At 45.4% G+C, this 18,991-nt stretch overlaps 1 protein-coding gene across 2 annotated transcripts in view; it reads left to right on the top strand.

Moving 5' to 3' along the window:
• MXI1 (MAX interactor 1, dimerization protein) overlaps positions 1-18,991 on the top strand; it is a gene marked incomplete at its 5' end in the record, with an annotated part of 58,174 nt that overhangs the window by 9,360 nt on the left and 29,823 nt on the right. Inside the window, 3 exons of one of the 2 annotated variants that reach the window (XM_082486386.1) lie at positions 310-699; positions 1,427-1,559; positions 18,250-18,279. In XM_082486386.1, coding sequence (XP_082342512.1) covers positions 627-699; positions 1,427-1,559; positions 18,250-18,279 — 236 coding nt within the window. Of the gene's footprint in view, positions 1-309; positions 700-1,426; positions 1,560-18,249; positions 18,280-18,991 lie in introns of those variants that run through there. The other variant, XM_082486385.1, reaches the window with a different exon arrangement.

Genomic DNA, 18,991 nt, shown 5'->3' with positions numbered 1-18,991 from the left:
AGCCCCGCGGCGGCGCGCGGCGCCTCGCCCCTCCCCTCCCGTGAGCGCCGGGCAGAGGTAAACAAAGTGGTGCGAGGCGGCGGGGGCGGCGGGCGCGCGGAGCGGGGCGGGGCGAGGCGAGGCGGCTTGAGGGGCCGGTCTCGTTCCCGCCGCGGGGCTGAGGGGCCGGTCCGCGCTGGGGGCGAGCCCAGTGCGGGGGCTGAGGGGGTTGGATCCTGGCAGGGCCCGAAGTGGGGGTAAATCCGGGCCGGGACCTGCGGGCCGGGCCGGGCCGGGGTGGGGGTTTGCGGGTGGGGGCAGCGCTCTGGGACAGGTCTGGGTCAGGAATAGCTGTCGCCTCGCTGCCTCCCCCGGGGGGGAGGATCCCGGTGCCCGGCCTTCCTCTGGCATTTCCTCGCGTGTTCCCTTTGCCACCTCCGTGCGGCCACCCCTCGCCCTCCCGGGAGAGCCGCCCCCTCCCGGGACGAGAGGGCTGTGGGTGTGAGGAGGCCCGGGGGCTGGGGAGAGACGGCGATCTCTTGCTCCTCCCCCCCGCAGCCGCCCCCGTTTCCAGCGGGGGAGCTGGGAGCGTGGGGGCGGAGGGGGGCCTGGGGCTGCGGAGTCCCTCGGCTGCCGGCCTGGGGGCCATGGAGCAGGTCCAGATGATCAACATCCAGCGGCTGCTGGAGGCGGCCGAGTATCTGGAGCGAAGGGAGAGAGGTAATGGGGGTAGGAGGGGTGCTGGGATAACAGCACCCCCCTGGGGGGAGCGGGGTTGGGGTCAGAGATCCTCATGGAGGGGCAACAGCGGCCCTGGTGAAGGGGATCTGAGCGAGGGTTTGCTGGTGGGCTGGTGGTGAATCACCCAACAGTGAGGGGTTTGGTGAGGGACAGGGCTGACAGGTCTTGCTGGAGGTGGTGGTGGCTGAGGTGGAAGGTTTTTGCAGAAAGAGGGAGATTGAGGTGATTTTCTGGAAGGAAAAGTGGGGATTGGTGTGAAAGTTTCCCACTGGGCAGGATGGTGGTGGGTGGCTCTGGCTTTGCAGAGACCTCGATGGCACAATGAAATACGCCTGTTTTGCCTGGTTCAGATAGCTTGGACAGGAGGAGAGAGGAGGTGCTCTCTGGGCTGTCACCTTTTCTTTTGATGTTTTCAGGTGTTTGAGTGGTGTTGTCCTTCCTCCAAGGTTGGCAGAACCTTTACACTCCCCTTCCTCTTTTCTCCACCTCCCAGTCCACTTCCCTCTGAATACATCATCACTCATTTCCCTGAGCTGTTGTGGTTAAGGACCTCCCCAGCTAGGCTGACGGGTTAGTGGTGAGGCCTGCCTGTTGACTTTTTTTTTCTTCTTTTTTTTTTTCTTCTGTCTTTTTTTTCTTCTTTCTTTTTTTTTTTTTTTTTTTAATGACCCTTTATTTTATGTCCTGCCTGTTGATTCTCATGCAGAGTGCGAACATGGCTATGCCTCGACCTTCCCCTCAGTTCCAAGTCCTGGACTACAAGACCCAAAGCCCACACGGAGGCTGAGCCGGGCAAGGAAACACAGCGGCAGTGGCAGCAATGCAAGTATTGCCAACAGGTACGATGCGGGCAGAGAAGTGTGGGATGCAGGGTTGGCCGGGAGGATGAAGCTGAAGAGAAAAGCTGGAGGCAGAGATGAGAAAGTTACCCTGCAGGGAAAATGGGAAGAGTCTGAGCACAGTGGGATTTGGAGCTGGGACACACAAGTACAGCATCCCTTCTGGATCCATAGTGCTGAGAGCAGAGGGGACACAGGGGAGCTGTATCTGAAGTGGCACTGCCAGCTGACTCTGTGCCAAGGCTTAGATGCTGCAGAGGGAAGGGGAATAGGGAGATCTGTTCCTAGGGTTCAGGGAGGAGGTAGGCAATAGCTATTCCCATTATATACAGCTGATGTCTTTCCAACCCATAAATCACCACTTTTAAGGGATAGTCTGCGTGCAGCCTGAGTGCTTTGGGATTGTAGTGACAGGCATGATTTGAAGCAAGGAAATTATGTTTTGAAATGGATCCCCTACAACAAATGGGAGAGAGGGAGATGACTGGCTGCTACATGCAACGTGTTAAAAATTCACTTCAGGAAAACAAAGCCATCTTTCACTTTGCCTTTCAGGGCAGTGGGATTTCCTAGCTTTCTGATTGCTTGGTAATTGTAGAAATCCACATTTTTGATACTTCTCTTATTATACAATGCCATATTTCTTAGTTTCTTAAATTTAGAAGAGACAACAGGATTAAACCTACCACTTGGTGCTGTGGTAGGATCTGCCTCTCCCCTCATTCCTGTTTTTGTTTTCTTTTGCTCCCTTCTGTAGAGTTGTTCAGACCTTGTTGAGACCTTCTGGGATAGAGAAACTTTAGAAGCATAAAGTGTAATTTTGAAAAGGCAGTTGCAAGTTTGCTTTTACTGCAGCAAGGCCTGTGCAATGCATAAAATGGTGGCAGGTTGCTCAGGTGATTAAAGCTTTCTTAAGGCCTTTGGGAAGGACCTGTAAAGGCCTAGGGGAAAGGTGCCTTTGCTTGCAGTGATTCTGCTTTGGCAGCATTTGATAATAAAGGTTGTTTGAAGTGTTATCAGGACACCTTGTTGTGGGCAAGTTTTCTTCATCAGGATCAGCATATCCTGAGCTCTTTGTATGCTGTGTGTTTATATTTGCTTCCTTCCTTCATCCAGCCTCTCCTGATTTCAGCGCAGTTGTAGCCCTTTACTGTTTCCCATGAACCAAAGTCCCAAGTCCCAGTCACTTTGTGTTGGGAAATGGTGGCAAATGCTGCATTGAGATCTGTGTTTTTCCCCTCTAGGTTTCTCACATGCTATTTTTCCATCCCACACCTCTTTCTCTCAAAGGCCTTTGTCATGGCAACCTGCCCTTCTCCAGAGGAGGGCTGGAAGCACATCCCCCTCAGGAGCTCCTTAGCACTGAATCCAGCAGCCTGTAGGCTAGAGAGGGATGCTCAGCATGCCCTGCTGACACAGAGCCCCAGGCACGGCTCTCATGGGCACCTTTCTGTGTTGAGATCAGCCCACTGGGCCACTTAGCATGACAGGCTGAATGTATTGATGTGGAGGGAAAGGGAACAGAGAAACAGAAAAGATACTTTCTAGTATTATTTAAAACCTTCATTATGCAAGGAACACTGGGGCCAAACTGAACCTTAAGGGTGAGAGTGTTACCCAGTGTGATGCCTGCCTTGCTTGTTTCGGCTTCAGGGAGTGACCAGCATCAGGTCTGCTCTAGGCAAAGACCAGAGCAGGTCTTGTGGGAAGCTCACACCTTACACAGTTGGAAACTGGAGTTTCTTTTAGCACAAGTCGTAGCAGCTTGCACTTGCTGTAGGAGATGGCAGGCCTTCCAGATGGCTGCAGTGCTGGGAAGTGACAACTGTGAAGTTCAGGATGCCTCCAAATTCATTGTGTGTTTTGTGTGATGCTGAGCATAGCATCAGCCTTGTTTAAGGAAGGCTCAGTATCATCCCTTTCTGTTAAAATCAAAGGGACAATTCAGTAAGATCTGTCTAGTGGAATTTGAATGGACTTCAAATTAAATATCAAGCCCTTGATGAGGGGCAAAACTTATATTTCATGTGTGAACAAGAGATTTTCTTAGATTGCCTTTGTCTCAAAAGTATTTAGTTAGCGTAGAGAAATGATGCATTTAGATCTTGGGCAGATCTTGTCATTTAAAAGCCTCCTGTAAAAATGTCTGTCAAGCAACCTTGGCAAAGCACAGTTTCCTTTTTTTTTTTTTTTTTCTTTATTTATACACTTACAGAAATTGACAGTTGTGCATTGTTGCTGGTCTTTATTGAACTAAATAATCCATGATTATGTGAGCCTAGATGGTCTTTAATTTGTAGTTTAAATCCAAGTATTTCCCTTCAGCATTTGCAGCCCAGACATGACAGCTATTTCTTCCCAACAGGCTCTGTGCTGTTACAGCACAAACACCCAGAAAGTTCTGAGGGACAGGCAGCCCAGTCCTGGATGGCAATGGTGGAGCAAATCTTATTATGGAGCTATGAGGGTCTCCCAGCCCCAGCAAAATATTTTTTCTACCCCAAACAGGGGTAGAAAACATAAAGCAGGGGTGTGCAGATAAGAGGGAGAACGTTACTCCATTATTTCTAATTAACATGATGCATTTTTAAAGAAGGATATTTTGGCTCAGGTTCTCTCTTGTTTTGTTTGTCTCAGTTGTGCAACCAGCAGCATGCAGATTGCTGTAGAGGGGTTTCCCTCTGCAATCCTCAGGACATTATCTATATTTATGTATAGTGTTTTGCATGGGTATTTTAAAGACCTAGTGTTGCATGCTGTGAGTTAAAACCTGAATATATTTAAAAATATGCAGTCTTTCTTTAGCCAGGGATATTTAGGTACTGAAAATTACCCACGTGCAAAAATATGTGGAGAATCACAGTCATCGTGGCCTGGAGTTCATAATAAATTAGGGAAACTTTTTTTTTAAAAAAAAAGATCCCGTTCAATACATATCTGAAAGCAAAAAGCTGAGCAAATCAATTAGTCAACCTGCATTAAATTAGAATTTAATTTTCCCTCTTTTTTTAATTTGCTCTCGACAAAAGTATCTTCTGGGTTTTGGTCTGGGATGAAAAATTAGCAGAGATTTATTGTAACATACATTATCACTTATTTAATGCTTGTTCCTTCTGACAACGTTTCTGGGACAGAAGCTGAGTTCTGAAAACTTGCTAGAGAAGTGAAGTAGTCCATGCTAGAAGTACAGTTCTGTGGATACATTAGCTTGCATTCGATGTCACTGGAAACTGCTCTTACAGCCCTTATATATGCAGTTCTGAATAGTTATTTGAAAAGGTTATTTGAAAGGTTCGTTATAGTTAGTTAGCATTAGACTGGTTTTATATTTATACATTTTTGAAAATAATTGAGAAGACTTTTTAATCAATTTAAATTGTTGTGTCAGCAGGAAATAAAATAAACAGCAGGGATGCTAAATGATTTTTTTCCCCGTAATACAATCAGTTTAATGAAGTTAAGATTTATAAAGGAATCTGAAATTACGTTACAATATTAGATTGTCATTTGTGGTTTGGTTTTTTTTTGACTCTCAGGCATGTAGAAAAGCCTGTTATTTTTTGGTCTGATGCTGGGGAGATGCCAAGCACCCTCCCAGCAGTGCTAGGAGCCCTCAGCTCTCCCGGGAGGCCTGTGTTGTTAAGAGCACTCAAAGAATCTATTACTCAGTTCCATGGGGGAGGGTTTGATCTCTGTCCAGTTTCTTTTTCCTTTCATTTTCCTCTCTTCCCGTTGTCCTCCCTTGTGTCTGAGGCTGCTTCCCAAGGGCCTTTCAGACATCTACAGACCGGTCGCAGGTTGCCTGCAGAGCTTGGAATCAGCAGCTGTAATGGGTATGGTAAGGAATTTTGGACATGGTGTCTTGAAAATCTGGATGCCTGGGTTTCTTTGCCCTTCTGGTTATTCTAGTGATGTACCTCCTCATTTTCTCTGTTGTTGCGCTCTCCGTATTTGAAACTTTTTTTCCACACTTCTGAATTCCATCTCTTGGTTTTGTGCTGAATCTTCTCTGTGGGCCTCCACTCTTGTAACCTTTAAAGCTGTTTTTTGAGGGTTGGGGGCTGTATTATAGAAACCCTCAGGTATTCTTGGCTTTAAGCTTAATTTGCTCACAGTGTCCCTGAGCAAGGACTGGGGGGAGTGAGGCAGGTAGGTGTGCATTAGGTACCTCAGGTGATGACTTCATGTGCCACAGGATCACAAACATGGGCGCAGAAGCTAACAGGATGTGGCATGTGTAGCTGCAAGTCAGCCTTGGCTGTCTGGTGCACAAGAAAGCCTGATTTACCAGAACAGTAGTGCTGTACAACTGGAAGAAGTAGGGGGGTTGGTAACCATTTGCTTAAGCACAGATTTAAATACCTCTTTCTGTCAGAGGAGGTTCACTGCCCCCCCATCCCTCACCGCCCCCTCCTTGCCCTGATGACTTGAGTACCTGGCAATTTTCAGTCCTTCCTGCAGCCTCTGGAGTTAGGACAGTGCTGTAATTCTGATGTTATTGGGGGAGAGGAGGCACGGGGGTCTGAGTGGTTTGCCTATGTTGTGTAAGAAATTCCTGAAAGAACAGATCGCTGTGTCAGCCCGTGTTGTTCTACTTCTCTGCACAAAGCCCTTACTCCTTCTTCACATGCCAGAGAGCTGGTCTCTGAGGTTTTTTGTTGACAGTTTTGCTGCTTCCTAGCATCTATCAGTTATTACTTGTTTCTGAATGATACTTTGTTTGGGGCCTTTTTTTTGTTTGTTTGTTTGTTTGTTTTTGTTTAGCCACTTGCAATTGCACTGGATCACACCTTACTCCACAGCTAGTGGGAGTTGAGTTTTGACTCCCTGTGTGTAGGTGGTTTAGAATCTGGCCCTTGTGTAGTATGTTGGGGATAGAGACTGCTTTCTGTCTCAAGCCTTGTAGTGCCAGGGAGCTGTGTTCATGGCTCAGGACTTGGCTTTGCTTTGTATAGTACAAATTCACATGTTTAAAACACAGAATGGATGAGATTTGCTGTGCCATGATTTGATTTATGCCATGTTTTGATAATGTACAAACAGTGTGATTGCTATCTGGAGTCTTCCTGCTGTTGAAATTTTGTCTAGAAATTTTGTCTCTAGATGGAGATGTGATCTTGCCCTCCACTGGAGGGTATATATGAATGTGCTAGTTAATTTTTCAAGAAAGGAAAACTGGACAAGGTTGAGCTGTTGGAGATGTTGAAGGGGACTGACCATCAGTGTTGACTATAGTTAGGTGTAAGCATGGCCTCTTTTTGAGAAAGCATAGTGGCAGTTTGAGTGTTAGACTGGGAAAATGGATTGCTGATCCGTGCATGAGAGGCGGAATCTCCCCTTGTTAAAATCCCTCTATCTTTTATAGGTTTGTACTGGAGAACAGTTGATCAGAGCAGGTTGGCAGGTTGGGCTGTACTCAAGTAGTTCGGTTCAGCCTCAGCACATCCTGTGTGCCCATTTGATGTAATTTGCCCCAATGTGGTCTGCAAGCGTAGGCAAGCAAGTTGTAGTGATGCTGGAGTTTCTGAACCTGCAGGCACTAAGTTGTGCCTTTCCTTGTCTCTGCTGATCTACAGCAGAAGCTGAGACCCTGCCAATGATTTGGGGAGAAAAAAAATACCCTGTGTAGGTGAGGTTTTGTATGCCGTGTCTTTTCAGTGATGGTTGGCTTTGCAGTACTACAACTGGCAGGTTACAATGCAAAATACAGAAAGTGAGAGTGATCCCAGCAAATGACATGAGAAGCATAAACACTGCTCCCTAATGAGGAATGAGACCTCCAAAAGTGTTAGGGCTGATGTAGCAGTTTCCATGGGGGAACCCACTGTGTTCCCCTTTGTCACCCTCTTTATTTTATAGCCTTCCAACTGGGAAGATCCTGCAGAGCTGCAATTTGTGCTTTCCTTTTTGTATTAGTAATATAGCCACACATAGAAGGAAGACCTTTGTGGCAGGGAGTCTATGCAGAAAGCCATGATTCTGGGCTGAATTTATACTTTGATACCTCAGTAGGTATAAAATTTAATTTGTATTCTCTGTCTGAGTTGCACGAATAGGCCTTTGTGTAAACTAAAAGCAGGCTCAGTTGTTGCTGTTATCTCCAACTTAGCTATAATTCACTGCTACAGCATCTGTCTGCTGTGAATTGTCACTCTCTGTGGTTGAAGGCTCATGGTCCCTTTGTCCTTCCAGATTTGGGGGAAGCGTCTACAAGACCATGCTGTTTCGCAGCAGTGGGAGTTAGTCAGGGATTATGCTGTTCATGTTGCAGCACTCTACCTGGGTACGGCCGTGCTGCAACTGCTGTGGGCTGATTTGCATCACTGATAGCAGTGCTGGAACAGTGACAAGAAACTTGAGATTTTGGTTTTTAGGGTATTTTGAAACATAAAGGTTGTTAGCTGCAGCTCTTAGATTTGGTGCCCTGGGATGGTGTGGAGGACACTGGGGCCAAACATGGTCATCTGTTCTTGGAATTCCCTCGCTTTCTCTTCCTATTCTATTCAGTGTACAGTCAATTCACTGGTTTAAGTAGTATGCCTTGTTTGTCAGGTTTTGGGGGGCTTTTTTCCCCTCCTGCCACGTTTGTACCTTTTTTCAATCTTCTCTGTGTAATGCCTCAACCACAACGCATGCAAGGATTTATCCTTCATGCTGGTGTTTAACCTGACCTGATCCTTTGCTTGACAGTGAATTGGTTGTCACCTGTAGTGTTGTTGCCATCTACTCCCTTGTTTGTAGGTAAGACTGACTTTTTCCTTTCTTACTCCTCCTTGACCTTTCAATTCCATTTCTCTGACCCAAACAGTCATGCTTCTGAGTTAATTGTCTTCCTTCTTGGAGTTTCTGCCGTTGGTCATCTCCTGATCCCTCCTGACAAACTTCTTCCCAAATTCAAAGACTGGCTTCTGTTTGTTCTCCTCTTGAGAGTGTTCGCTTCTACTCCCTACTCCTTTTGAACCAACAAAGATAGGGTTTGTTTTTGTTGACTATTTTGGGCTCTCTTGATCAGAGGCTGTGGGTCTCTGGGGCTGTGCACTTGGCTGCCCTTTGCCTGGATCTCTACTCTATGAGACACTGCCTTGTTGATCAGCTCAGAGGGAACAGGCCTGCTTTTTCCATCCTGCTGGATATATTCCCATCTCTCACTTCTGTGCTCCGTCCTGTACTTCCATTCTCTGATATGAAAGTGATTTCACTTCAGTTCTGTTGCTTTATGAATTCAGTTTGAAGTAGCCTAGATGATTTCCAACATTATCTTAATTACTTGTTTATACTTTGCTGCTTGCTCTCTGACAAGCAGGCATGTGGACTGAGAGCAATTCTTTTGCCTCAGTTTTGATTAAACTTCCTTTGCATAAATAAGTCAATTATTTTCTGAACACTTCTCGTTTATCTCCTTCCATCTGTTACACCATCAAGAAGGGAGAAGTAATGGGAAGGGACAGATGACATTGGGATTGCCATTGAGGCTATTACTTCAGTCATCATTGCGCAGTTGCTTGGGCAGCTGTAAAGCAGTGTATAGATATTGTAAGGTAACATGGAACTGGTTCTGGTTTGCCTTTAACAGTTAGGGTACAAACTGCAGCAGTTCATGAACTGTTTCACAAGTAGCTTGGCCATCTGGGAGCAGTGGGAGGTATCCACCTCGCTGCCTTCATGTTAGTTGCTGCTGCTGCTTGTGAGCCAGAAATGTAAGAACAGAAGAAATCGGATCTCTTCTGTTTTTCTCAACCTTCCTTTTTCATGGATCTCCCAGATGCTAGATGAGTATCTCTCTGTTTGACAGAATATAACTCCAGACATAGGACATCTGGGTTCTTTTCCTGATATTGTTACAGCCTGTGTAAGTCTTTATGCCTCAGTTTCCCTAATACAGTGTGTAGTTGACAGTGATGTTAATGTATTTTCAAGTGTATTTCCCCTCCCTTCATCTCCCGGCACAGTATTGCAGCAATATAGTTGTAACATGAGAGATAAATAACAAGTCTAAATAGAAGTGAAGAAAGTCTGGCCTGGCCCACAGCCATACAAATGCCATCAGTTTCTTTTCAAACAAAGTGCGTTTCAGTCAGGTGGCATTTACTCAAAAAGCCTCATTTTCCCCAGTGCATCTGAAGGCAGTTTCTTTAGGTCAGAAGATGCATGTTGCAGAGAAGTACATCTTCCCCAAACAGACTGTTTCTCTGCGGATGACATTACTAAGGCTATTTCTGGATATGACCATCTTCCTCGAAAGGGTAATGTTTTGTGAGGGAAGAAGGGTGGTATAGGGCAAAGGGCTGGCATGCTGTGCCCTTGGATCGTTTCCTGAGTTTGCTGCCGAAAGGCTGCAAGATCTGGGCACGTCAGATGACCTACATGGGTCCTACCATCTGTACATCATACGGTTCCCCCCATCTGTACGATGGGGTAATGCACATGCTTTTCTAATCCTGTTTTCAGGAAGCAGAATTGGTGTTTTGGAGCTTGTGGCTGTTTGAAAGAAGATAAGACTTAGGAACCCAAGTTTTCTAGGTAGATTTGAAAATTGCCTCCTGTGCCTTTATTCTCTTTCTGTGAATCACTGCTATCTATCTGCTGTGCAAGTACCAGCAACTCTGATACTGGTTTTGGAGTGGCCTTGGAAGAGACTGAGTCCCTGACCATGCAGTGAGACTCATGGAGCTTGCTGCAAGTCAGCAGGGTAGGGACCGCATAGAGCTTTCAGCAGCATCAGGCCTTACCCTGCTCTGTGATACGACTGAATATTCAACAGAGAAAATTTCATTAACAGAGATATTAAGGTGTTGGAAAGGGATGGATGAAGTCTGTGTCTCATTCTACTTAAATAATTCATTTTGCTTTGAATGATCTGTTTATGATGATCATGTAGGGAGGGTGTCCTTCCCAGGTAGCACTTGGGAGAGACCTGGGGGACAGCGCACACCTGACATTAGTGTGAGGAAATGTCTGTATTTTTCTGTCCTTATTATGTGCCGTGTTCTTCTCTGTTCATGGGGGAGCTTGGAAGTGCCATGGTGAAGCTGCCTGACATTTCTCCTCACCAGGTCCTGAAAAACATGGTTTTGTCAATGTATTTAAAAAAAAAAAAAAAGTAAAGTCAAGAATTTGTCTACAAGAAGCTCAAACTCCCTTGCATCATGGATCATAGAGAGGAATCTTGCCTTGGTGAAGGCAAAGAATATACTTTTTCCTGACCTGTGAGAATCTACCTGATTATAGTTATAGTTATAAAATTATAAATCATTATAGAAGATGTTGGCTGCTGTGTGTCCAAGGGAGGTGGGCTAGGGTTTCTCTGCTGAAATGGCTAGCATACCTCCCAAAATGAATATACATCAGTCTTTCCGTCCAATCTGTGTGCATGAGCCCCTTCTAATGTGGTTAACTGTGGGCTGGGAAGGGAAGGAGGTGGTTTCTGTAGGACCTCTGCTCACTTGTCACAGAAGTTAGAAGGCAGACAAATGGAGCAGTGAATAGCTCGTTGGAGAATTAGCTTCGCTCTTGGGCCCAGTCAGCAGCCCTGTGTGCATTCAGCAAGTCCCTTTCAGCCTGGCTTGTCATATTAGAACACCAAACAGTCTATTCCTCATTTTTTAAATTATTTTGTTTTCCAAGGTATGAACCTGGGATCTGAGCTGCAGAAGTGCTGATGATGCACAGCTGCAAGGGGCACCATCAGCAGTTGTGCTTTGAATGTGTAAAGTGGCCCAGAAAACCAGGCCCTTGGGGGTCTTCATAGAGGCACCCAAAGGGGCGAGAAGCTGCAACTCCGATTTCCGTGTTTCTTAGCTTCCAATTTGATAAGCGAGGATGCTTGACAGTAAACATGCTTGCAAACTGCCTAGTTGCTGCTCTTGGTGAGCCTGTCGAAAAGACTGTAAGGAAACCACCGGTTCTGTATTCAGAGCAGGGCTTGGCTTGAGGCCACTCCTTGAACAATGAGGAGAAAACAAAATATTGAATAGCTGCTTGTTCAGCAAACCCAGTTCCTCTTGGCCATGCAGGGCCCTGTATGAGGGAGTATATGAGATGGGGCAGTTTTCGCTTGGCAATTAGGGCTAGGACCAGCCTCTGCACATAGGGTCTCAGGTGGTACAGGAGAAGGCTCACGCCAGCACACTTCCTCCCAGCCTGTAGAGTGGGGACGGAAGCCAGCTGGGGACTACTTTGCTGGCCCCAGATTGCAGCAGTGAACACAAAACAACATTCTTGCTGTTCTGTGGCCTGGCTTGGAAAATCCTTCCGCTGCAGGGTGCTACCTTGTGCTGCTTATCAGGGTGTTCCTCTGGTTTTGGGGAGCTCAGCTCCAGGACTGGAAGAGACTCATGGTGCTCAGCAGGGAAGAGCTGTCTTCCTGCTCTTTCCTCCCTTGTGCTGAAAAAGCAGAATATGTGCCAACAGAACAGCGTGCTTTGTTTGGGATTGTGTTTGCAGTTCCTTCCCCGTGTGAGGGTTGTGCCCTATGTGTCTATTGGATGAGTTTTATTGATAAAATACTGCTTTGCTCTTGGCTCCCAGCTTAGAGTCTTCTCTGGCACCTCATACAGTGGTGTCTGAGAGGAGGGTAGGCTCACTTGGCAGACAGTGGGCAAGACATGAGGGCTGGGTTAGGTTTGGGCTGGTTTGTTGGTTTTCGTGGTTTTGGGTTTTTTCTCCCTTTTACCCACTTGCAGCCTACAAGATTATGTCATTTTTTTTGTCTTTGACCCAAGAACCAGATGGCACAAATGTCCTTGTTAGATGCCAATCTGGGGAGCCTGAGAACAGCAACCCACCGATGTGTGCCTTATCCTGGGGTTCAGGGAACCCAAGTAAGATACCCTGCTCTGCCATTGTGACCTTGGGAAAATAATTTAGAATTTCTGTGTGTTGGTGATGTTCCCCCTGCATAGACAGTGTTAGGGAAGAGTTAATTTCTGAAGCATTGCAAACAGAAATAATGATTATGAGGAGCAGGCACCAAACTGAGAGGGGCTGTATAAATATTGTAGGTGGCTTTGAAGACATTTACTTCTTCAAGGGATGTGTGCATCATACCTTTTAAAGTTGTTTCTGACTGAGTGTTGCAGGAGGCTTTTGGGATACTGTGTAGAAACCCAGGGGTAGGTAACTTTCTACAGTTGTGAACTGCACGAAGGAGCTCTCTTACCCCTGTTGAGCTCGAAAGAGACTGTGGGGCCATTTCTCCTTTTCCAAAGATGAATAAACACAAACAGATGCCAGTACGGCTCTGTCCCTTTCTCTGTTGGAGACAGAGAATGCGAACTTTGGAAAGGGTCTGGCTCAATCCTGGGAAAATAGCTTTGATCAGAGCCTTGGGAGGAATCTGATACCATGTCCATCTAAGAGTGACAGAAAAACTAACCTGGCCCCAAACTCTGGCTAATCTGGTGCATCTCCACTGACGTCAGCAAGAAGGTGAAACAGTCTGTTCTGTCTCCTCACTTCAGCTCCTCATGCAGAAGCATTTATTCTGGACCTCAAGGCCAGACAGTGTAGGGGGATCATGGGATAGTAAGGGCCAAGATAACTTTTGGCTCTAGTATTGCTTGGAAGGAAATGTTTTGTTAGATTTGCTGATGTGTAAGGCTGAGGTGAAGCTCTTGTTGGACTTGAGGCTGGTACTTGCAAAGGGCATAAGGATGGCAGCAGAAGGACTTCTGCTCCAGCTATGCTATCTCCTGTTCAGCTGCATCCCACTCCTCTCCAGGGAGCTCTTGGCAGCATTGAGTAACATAAGCTGCTGTGTTCATGAGGCTGCTGTGCAGCCCTCTCAGAGCCAGGGTCCTGGGTCTCCCAGAGGTGAGGTGGGTTCACAACTGCCTTAGAAACTCAGCCCTTGAGCATCTCCATCTGGGCAGGGAGTTTTCAGTCTTGTGCAGCTATCATGTGTCTTAGTCTTGTGCAGCTATCATGTTTCAGCCATTGGGCTGAAACCCTCACCCCACTGCTACGGTGGAGCTTCTCCATAAGCTTCCCTGACTATGGCTTGTGCAGTTGGTTTCATAGACTACTTACAGTGTTGAGCTGTTAGTTGAAACTGCTAGTTGAACCCCTGGCAAAATACCGGGGTTCTTCAGCCAGTAAGTTTTGTTTTGTGGACACAGGTGGATTTAAAATTGAAAAAAAAATTGTTGATCACCCTTCCTTTTCATTTGCTTTGTTTTGTCACTTGGCTGTTTCCAATGGGAGTAATTTCTGAGGGAGAACTTGCATAAAAGAGACAGCAGTGATGTAGTTCACTGGTTCCAGAAGGGTGGTTGATCTTGGCTTGGGGAATGGAAGAAGGCATTTCCTGCAGGGGAATTTGGTGGCCACATGAATGGGTGTCAACAGACCCAGAAGGTGGGAAAGGTCTATAAAATGAGGAAGAATGAGATTGTATGTGGTGTGATGATGCATAAGCAGCAGAGGTGGCTGAACCTGAATGAAGTAAGGCAGTAAGTGGTTTGTCTGGTCTGTGGATGGATGTTCCTGCTGTTCTGGTAAACATGATTTGGGTAACTATGCCTTAGTTTGCACAAGCTGATGGAATGTTTCTTTCCTGATTAATCTCTTGCTAAAGCAGAGTGGGGTGAGTGACTTTGGAGGAGAAGCACTGGCTCTGTGTTGGTATTAAGGGTATGTACTGGAAGAGGTGATTTCTATTCCTCCTGCCCCCTTTACCTGGTAGTAGTTATGGCCAGCAGCATCTCCTGAGCCACTGGTGTCTCTCTTGGAATGCAGATGGAAATCTTGGAGTCCCAGGCTCCCCTGGAGCCAAGAGCTGGTGCCAGATACAGACAGGAGCGTGACCAGTTGCAAGGAGATGACAGTCATTGGGTTTAAATGCTACAAGTGTATCACGTAGGACAAGGACTCTCAAGTGCTGTGTTTTCCCACTAGAAAATAGTTAGCTCACTAGGAAGCCAAACCAAAATGCAGATTTGCTGAAAATGCATTTGTTGGGCTATTTATCAATATTAAACGTGTAAACCAGAAAGGTCAGCTGTGTTTAATGTCATGTGGCAGCTTTGTGATTTTAATTACAGTAAAAAACCCAGTGACAAATGAATTCAGTGCTCTTTAGAGATTGTTCCTCCCTGACGCAGTTTGTTTTGTTGGCTTACCTGTGCTCAGGGCAAGTTTGGCTGCCTCTACCATGGTGGCAGGGGTTTTATTTAAATCAAGAAAATGGGAAAAAGTAGTAAATTATCTACAGTATCTTCTTCACTGGGAGAATTCAGTGTAGCTTAATGTTTCGGGAACACCTTGTTACAGTGTTGGATAGTAAGGTTTCAGGCAGAATCATCGTAACTGGCGTAAAAAGGTTGTTGCATCTGATCTTAAATTAGAGTGACTGACAATTGCTGCTTCCCTGTTTCTTCCTATTTTGTATGCAGTTTCAGGTATCTTGGGTAAAGAGGTATAAACTTAACTTTCTCCTCTTCCAGCTTTTTGTTGTGCAAAATTGTGATGGGGACTGCTCTGCTGTTTTTTGTTGTTATTTGCTTGGCTTCCTTATGTTAAGCTTCTAAAACTCTTTCTTGATCTTTTCCCAAGCTGTTTTCAAAATGTAGTCAGCAGGATCCTCCTCCTTATATAACATTCCTTCAGTTTTTAGGGGTAGTTATCAGTTTGGATGTTTTAAGTTTATTGTTAAAGAACTGACTGCTATAGAAACCTGACTTGTAAATGAGAACCCCGCAGACAGTTTGTGCTTGAGCTACTTTTACATTGCAGCTGAGGTTTTGAGGAGTGCTGGTACATGTACTTGGGCTTTTGTTTTCCTCTCTGAACATGTCTGTACCCGCTTGGCTGTGGTTTCAGCTTTGTAGGTGGGGGCAAGGTCCTTCTTGCCCTGTTGGTCTAACAGTAGGGATGTGAGCTTCTCTGGTTTGTGGTCCATGCTCAGCACAGTGTCCTTATTTCACTGGGTGACACAGGCTGTGACTATCAACAGCAGCAAAGCACCGTCACATAGAATGCACCAGTTCCTTGCCTGTGTAAATGCAGTGTGTTACAAGTAACCCTGAAATGTTCCCTGAGTGCTGCAATAGTTTACAGCTGTGGTGTTCATCCTGTACCCATTAAAAAGCTGGCAATGGCATACAAGGATGGAGTTTTGATTTCAGTCTGGTGATACTGTCTAGGTTCTCAGTTGATAAGACCAGCTTCCTTAAAGAGGTCCAGTTACATTTGTTTCTCTACCTATTTAAAAGATTTTTTTTTTCTGAATGTAGTATCAATAGAGGTTCCTGTACTTTTTTTCCACTTCACTGGCAGCACTGTCCTTGTTTAACTCCAAATAAATCTTAGTAACATGTGCAGCCCAAAGATGAGGGGAGAAAATTAATCTCTAGATCAGGCGCTACAGAAAATGAAATGAATTATGAACAGAAGAGAGAGGGGTTTTTTTTTCTGTATCTGTTGTCCAAGCAAAGAGAAACTGGCACAGAAAATAAGACTTAGTGAATGGTGGTAGTGGGGAGTGGTGCTGGGTGTTTCTTTTCCTAAATTTAGATTAAAAGAAAAAAAACTTTTCCAAAAGTCCCCAGTAAGACTAAGCAAAGCATAGGCAGGTAAAAGAAGTTATATTCCTGTAGGATTCATTCAGTGTTGCTGAGATTCTTTCTTTTGCATTCAGCTTTAGTGGGAGAGTGTTGGGGGGGAAGGCTGGTGTTTGTTTTTATCCGTGCCACTGATATGGTTAAAAGTCAAAGCATAAATTTCCTGACTTGGTGAAAAGCCTGTGACCCCTCTCAGTTGTCTTGTTCATCAGAAGGCAGATAGGTAATAAAGAGTCTCCTGTGTGAGAGGAGTAGGGAGAACCTGCTGTTTTAATTTTGTTCACAGCAGTGGGCCAAACTTTGTTCTTTCAGTGCTGGCCTTGATAATTGGCTCAATATAATATAGGAATTCAAGCCATTGCATATCTCTGGCTTTATAACTGCTAATGTCATAGCCAAGAAGAGTGCAAAGTCTCCTGCAGAAACATACAGTAAATAAGAACAATGAGCATGTTCCAAAGAACATACGGGCAGTGGTTTTAAAGGGCCTCAGCTCAGCCCTGGTGGTAGCTTAATTTTCATCCAAGTTGCCTAGACAAATGGATTTTTCTGGTTTAGACTCCGTGGGGGATGTGGGTTTGATTTGAGAGATTTTCTGGACTAAGTATTACGTTCATGTCTCTGATTCCTGGGAACCAGACTTAAAGGATCCTCTCTTTTTGGGAGGAAAGGGTTTGCTTTGGGAGTTTCCTCCATTTTAGGAGTTTGGCTATAGCATACCTTGCCTTTAGGATATCCCATATCCTGCAGTGCAAGGTATCTTGCACAGTAAGGTTTTGTTTTTCCTCTGGCCACCTGCAGCTCTCAGCCATGGCTAGCTAAGACTTACTTACCTTGTTTTTTGCAGAGGTCTGTGGTTTATTCGTCATCTTCAGTGAGGTTCTAACACCTGTTAAATGCTCCTCCTCCCTTTTTTTGGAGAAGCATTTAATTATGACAGGGTTTCCCTTGGAGCACATCCTTCATTCAGTTCCCTAATTGTAGAATTCTCTGTGGGATTCTCCAGATGGGGGATAGAGGATAATCTTCTCAGAGCTCCGGAAGAAATGTGATGCCAAATTACAGAAAATAGATCCTTTTTATTAAGCTCTTGGGCTCCTTTTACTCTTATTTTAAGGTGACCTTCTGTTAAAGAGAAATGTTGGATAAATGGCTATCCTTTTGAAATAATCCTCAACAACCTTACCTGGGTTACTAATAACATCGTTAGATTAGAAATCCTGCAAGGATTTAAGCTTTTTTTGCCACTCGTGCTGTCATCACAGAGACCAGGAGAATGAACTTGCCCGCTTCCCTTTTGTTTCTAGTTGTCTCATTTTCAGGCTGCAAGCTCTAAATTAGGGAGTGCTGGCAGCATGCTTGGCGTGGCAGGCAGGTATAAAGACAAAGCCCCCTCCTTTTCAAGTGGTCACAGTGCCACTATGGGTCACTTGCTTCGCTGCAAGCTAGCGCTGTGGCAGTGCTGTTTCAATCCCTGAGGGGTTTCCAGGCATCCTGAAAGTGCTACTCAGTGCCGCTGATGTTTGCAAACATGGCAGTACTGGCCATCCCGTTTCGTGCCCGAATGCTGGCCATATCTGGAGTTCTACTAAGTTTGCTAAATCTAGCATGTGACTACTGAAGGCCTGCAGGGGTTGTCCTTACAGAGCCAATTCTGCTGGAAGGTTCCCATGTATTTGATGCGCATGAATTAATACTCCATGAGTTCCTGTGTTAGCAGATTATACCAATATTTTTATAGGGTGGATGGATAAAATAAAGCACAAAGAAATGTAACTGCAGTCCTGTACTGAGTTGGTGGCAGAGCCAGAAGTAGTCTGGAAATGGCTGACTCTGGTCCCCTGTTTTAATCGTTGCCTCTCTGAGATTTTGTGTGCATTTAAGTCTCCACGGAACATTTTCTGTAGCACCAGTAAGAGTGCCAGCTTTGCACATAGCAGGTAAATACAGACTTAAGAGGGGAGGAATCTCTTATTGGCAGGGAGCTGAAGTTATAGCTGTAGATTTTAATGTAGGTAGTTGGTTTGCTTTACACTGCAATATGCCACTTGGGATGTGTACAGCTTGCAATGATTGAACTTTGGTGCCAAGAGGTCAAAGGTGGCTAATCCAAATTTTTGTTTATCTTCCAGGTCTACGCACAATGAACTAGAAAAGAACCGGTAAGTAGCTAATGAGCTGAATTCTAAGAAATGCAAGCCTAGTGAGTGCAGTGTGCTTTAACCTTACACATGCAGATGCTGTTTGATCAGCTTAGACAGCTGTGAATGACCACACTGCATCATGTAGTTTTAAAAGTCAGGGGGTAAAACACAAAAAAATCTGAAAAAGAAGCCTCGGTTTTGGTTGTTTTTTTCTCTCTCTGAAAAGCATGAAGTGACCCAGTTTTGTGACTAATCTGTATGCAGAGTAAATACTGTTCTTCTCCTGACACAGTGAAATCTGATTGGGGCACTTTCCATACATGAGGTTGCTACGGGATCAGGTTTCTTGGGCACTGGGTAATACATGTTACCACGAACCCAAGGGCAAAGCCCTGTGCTATACACTCTCTCCCTCCCACCCCTGTGCTGGGCTGTGATAATCTCTGCAACGCAGAAGAAAATACCATTGTCCAGAGGCTTAGAGGTCTGGCTACCCATGCTCCTGTGGAGACTCTCTCTTCTAACCTGTTTTAGGATTGCGCCTGTTTATCCTTGAATCTGAAATTTTAGCAAGCCTTGCAGTTTTGTTACTTGGCTAGCTCTGCTATGACTCAACCCTTTTGTAACAGGAGTTAAAGTAAGATAAATACCATTGAGACAAGAGGAGCTAGTTCACACACAGATCAGATTATCGCCTTCCATTCAGGATGCTATAGTTAAGGTTGTGTCA

The sequence above is a fragment of the Vanellus vanellus genome (genome assembly GCF_965231255.1).
Source record: "Vanellus vanellus genome assembly, chromosome: 7".
In the NCBI taxonomy this organism is placed as follows: Eukaryota; Metazoa; Chordata; class Aves; order Charadriiformes; family Charadriidae; genus Vanellus; species Vanellus vanellus.
Note: the sequence above shows the minus strand (reverse complement) of the source record. Positions and strands in the feature narration are given on the sequence as shown.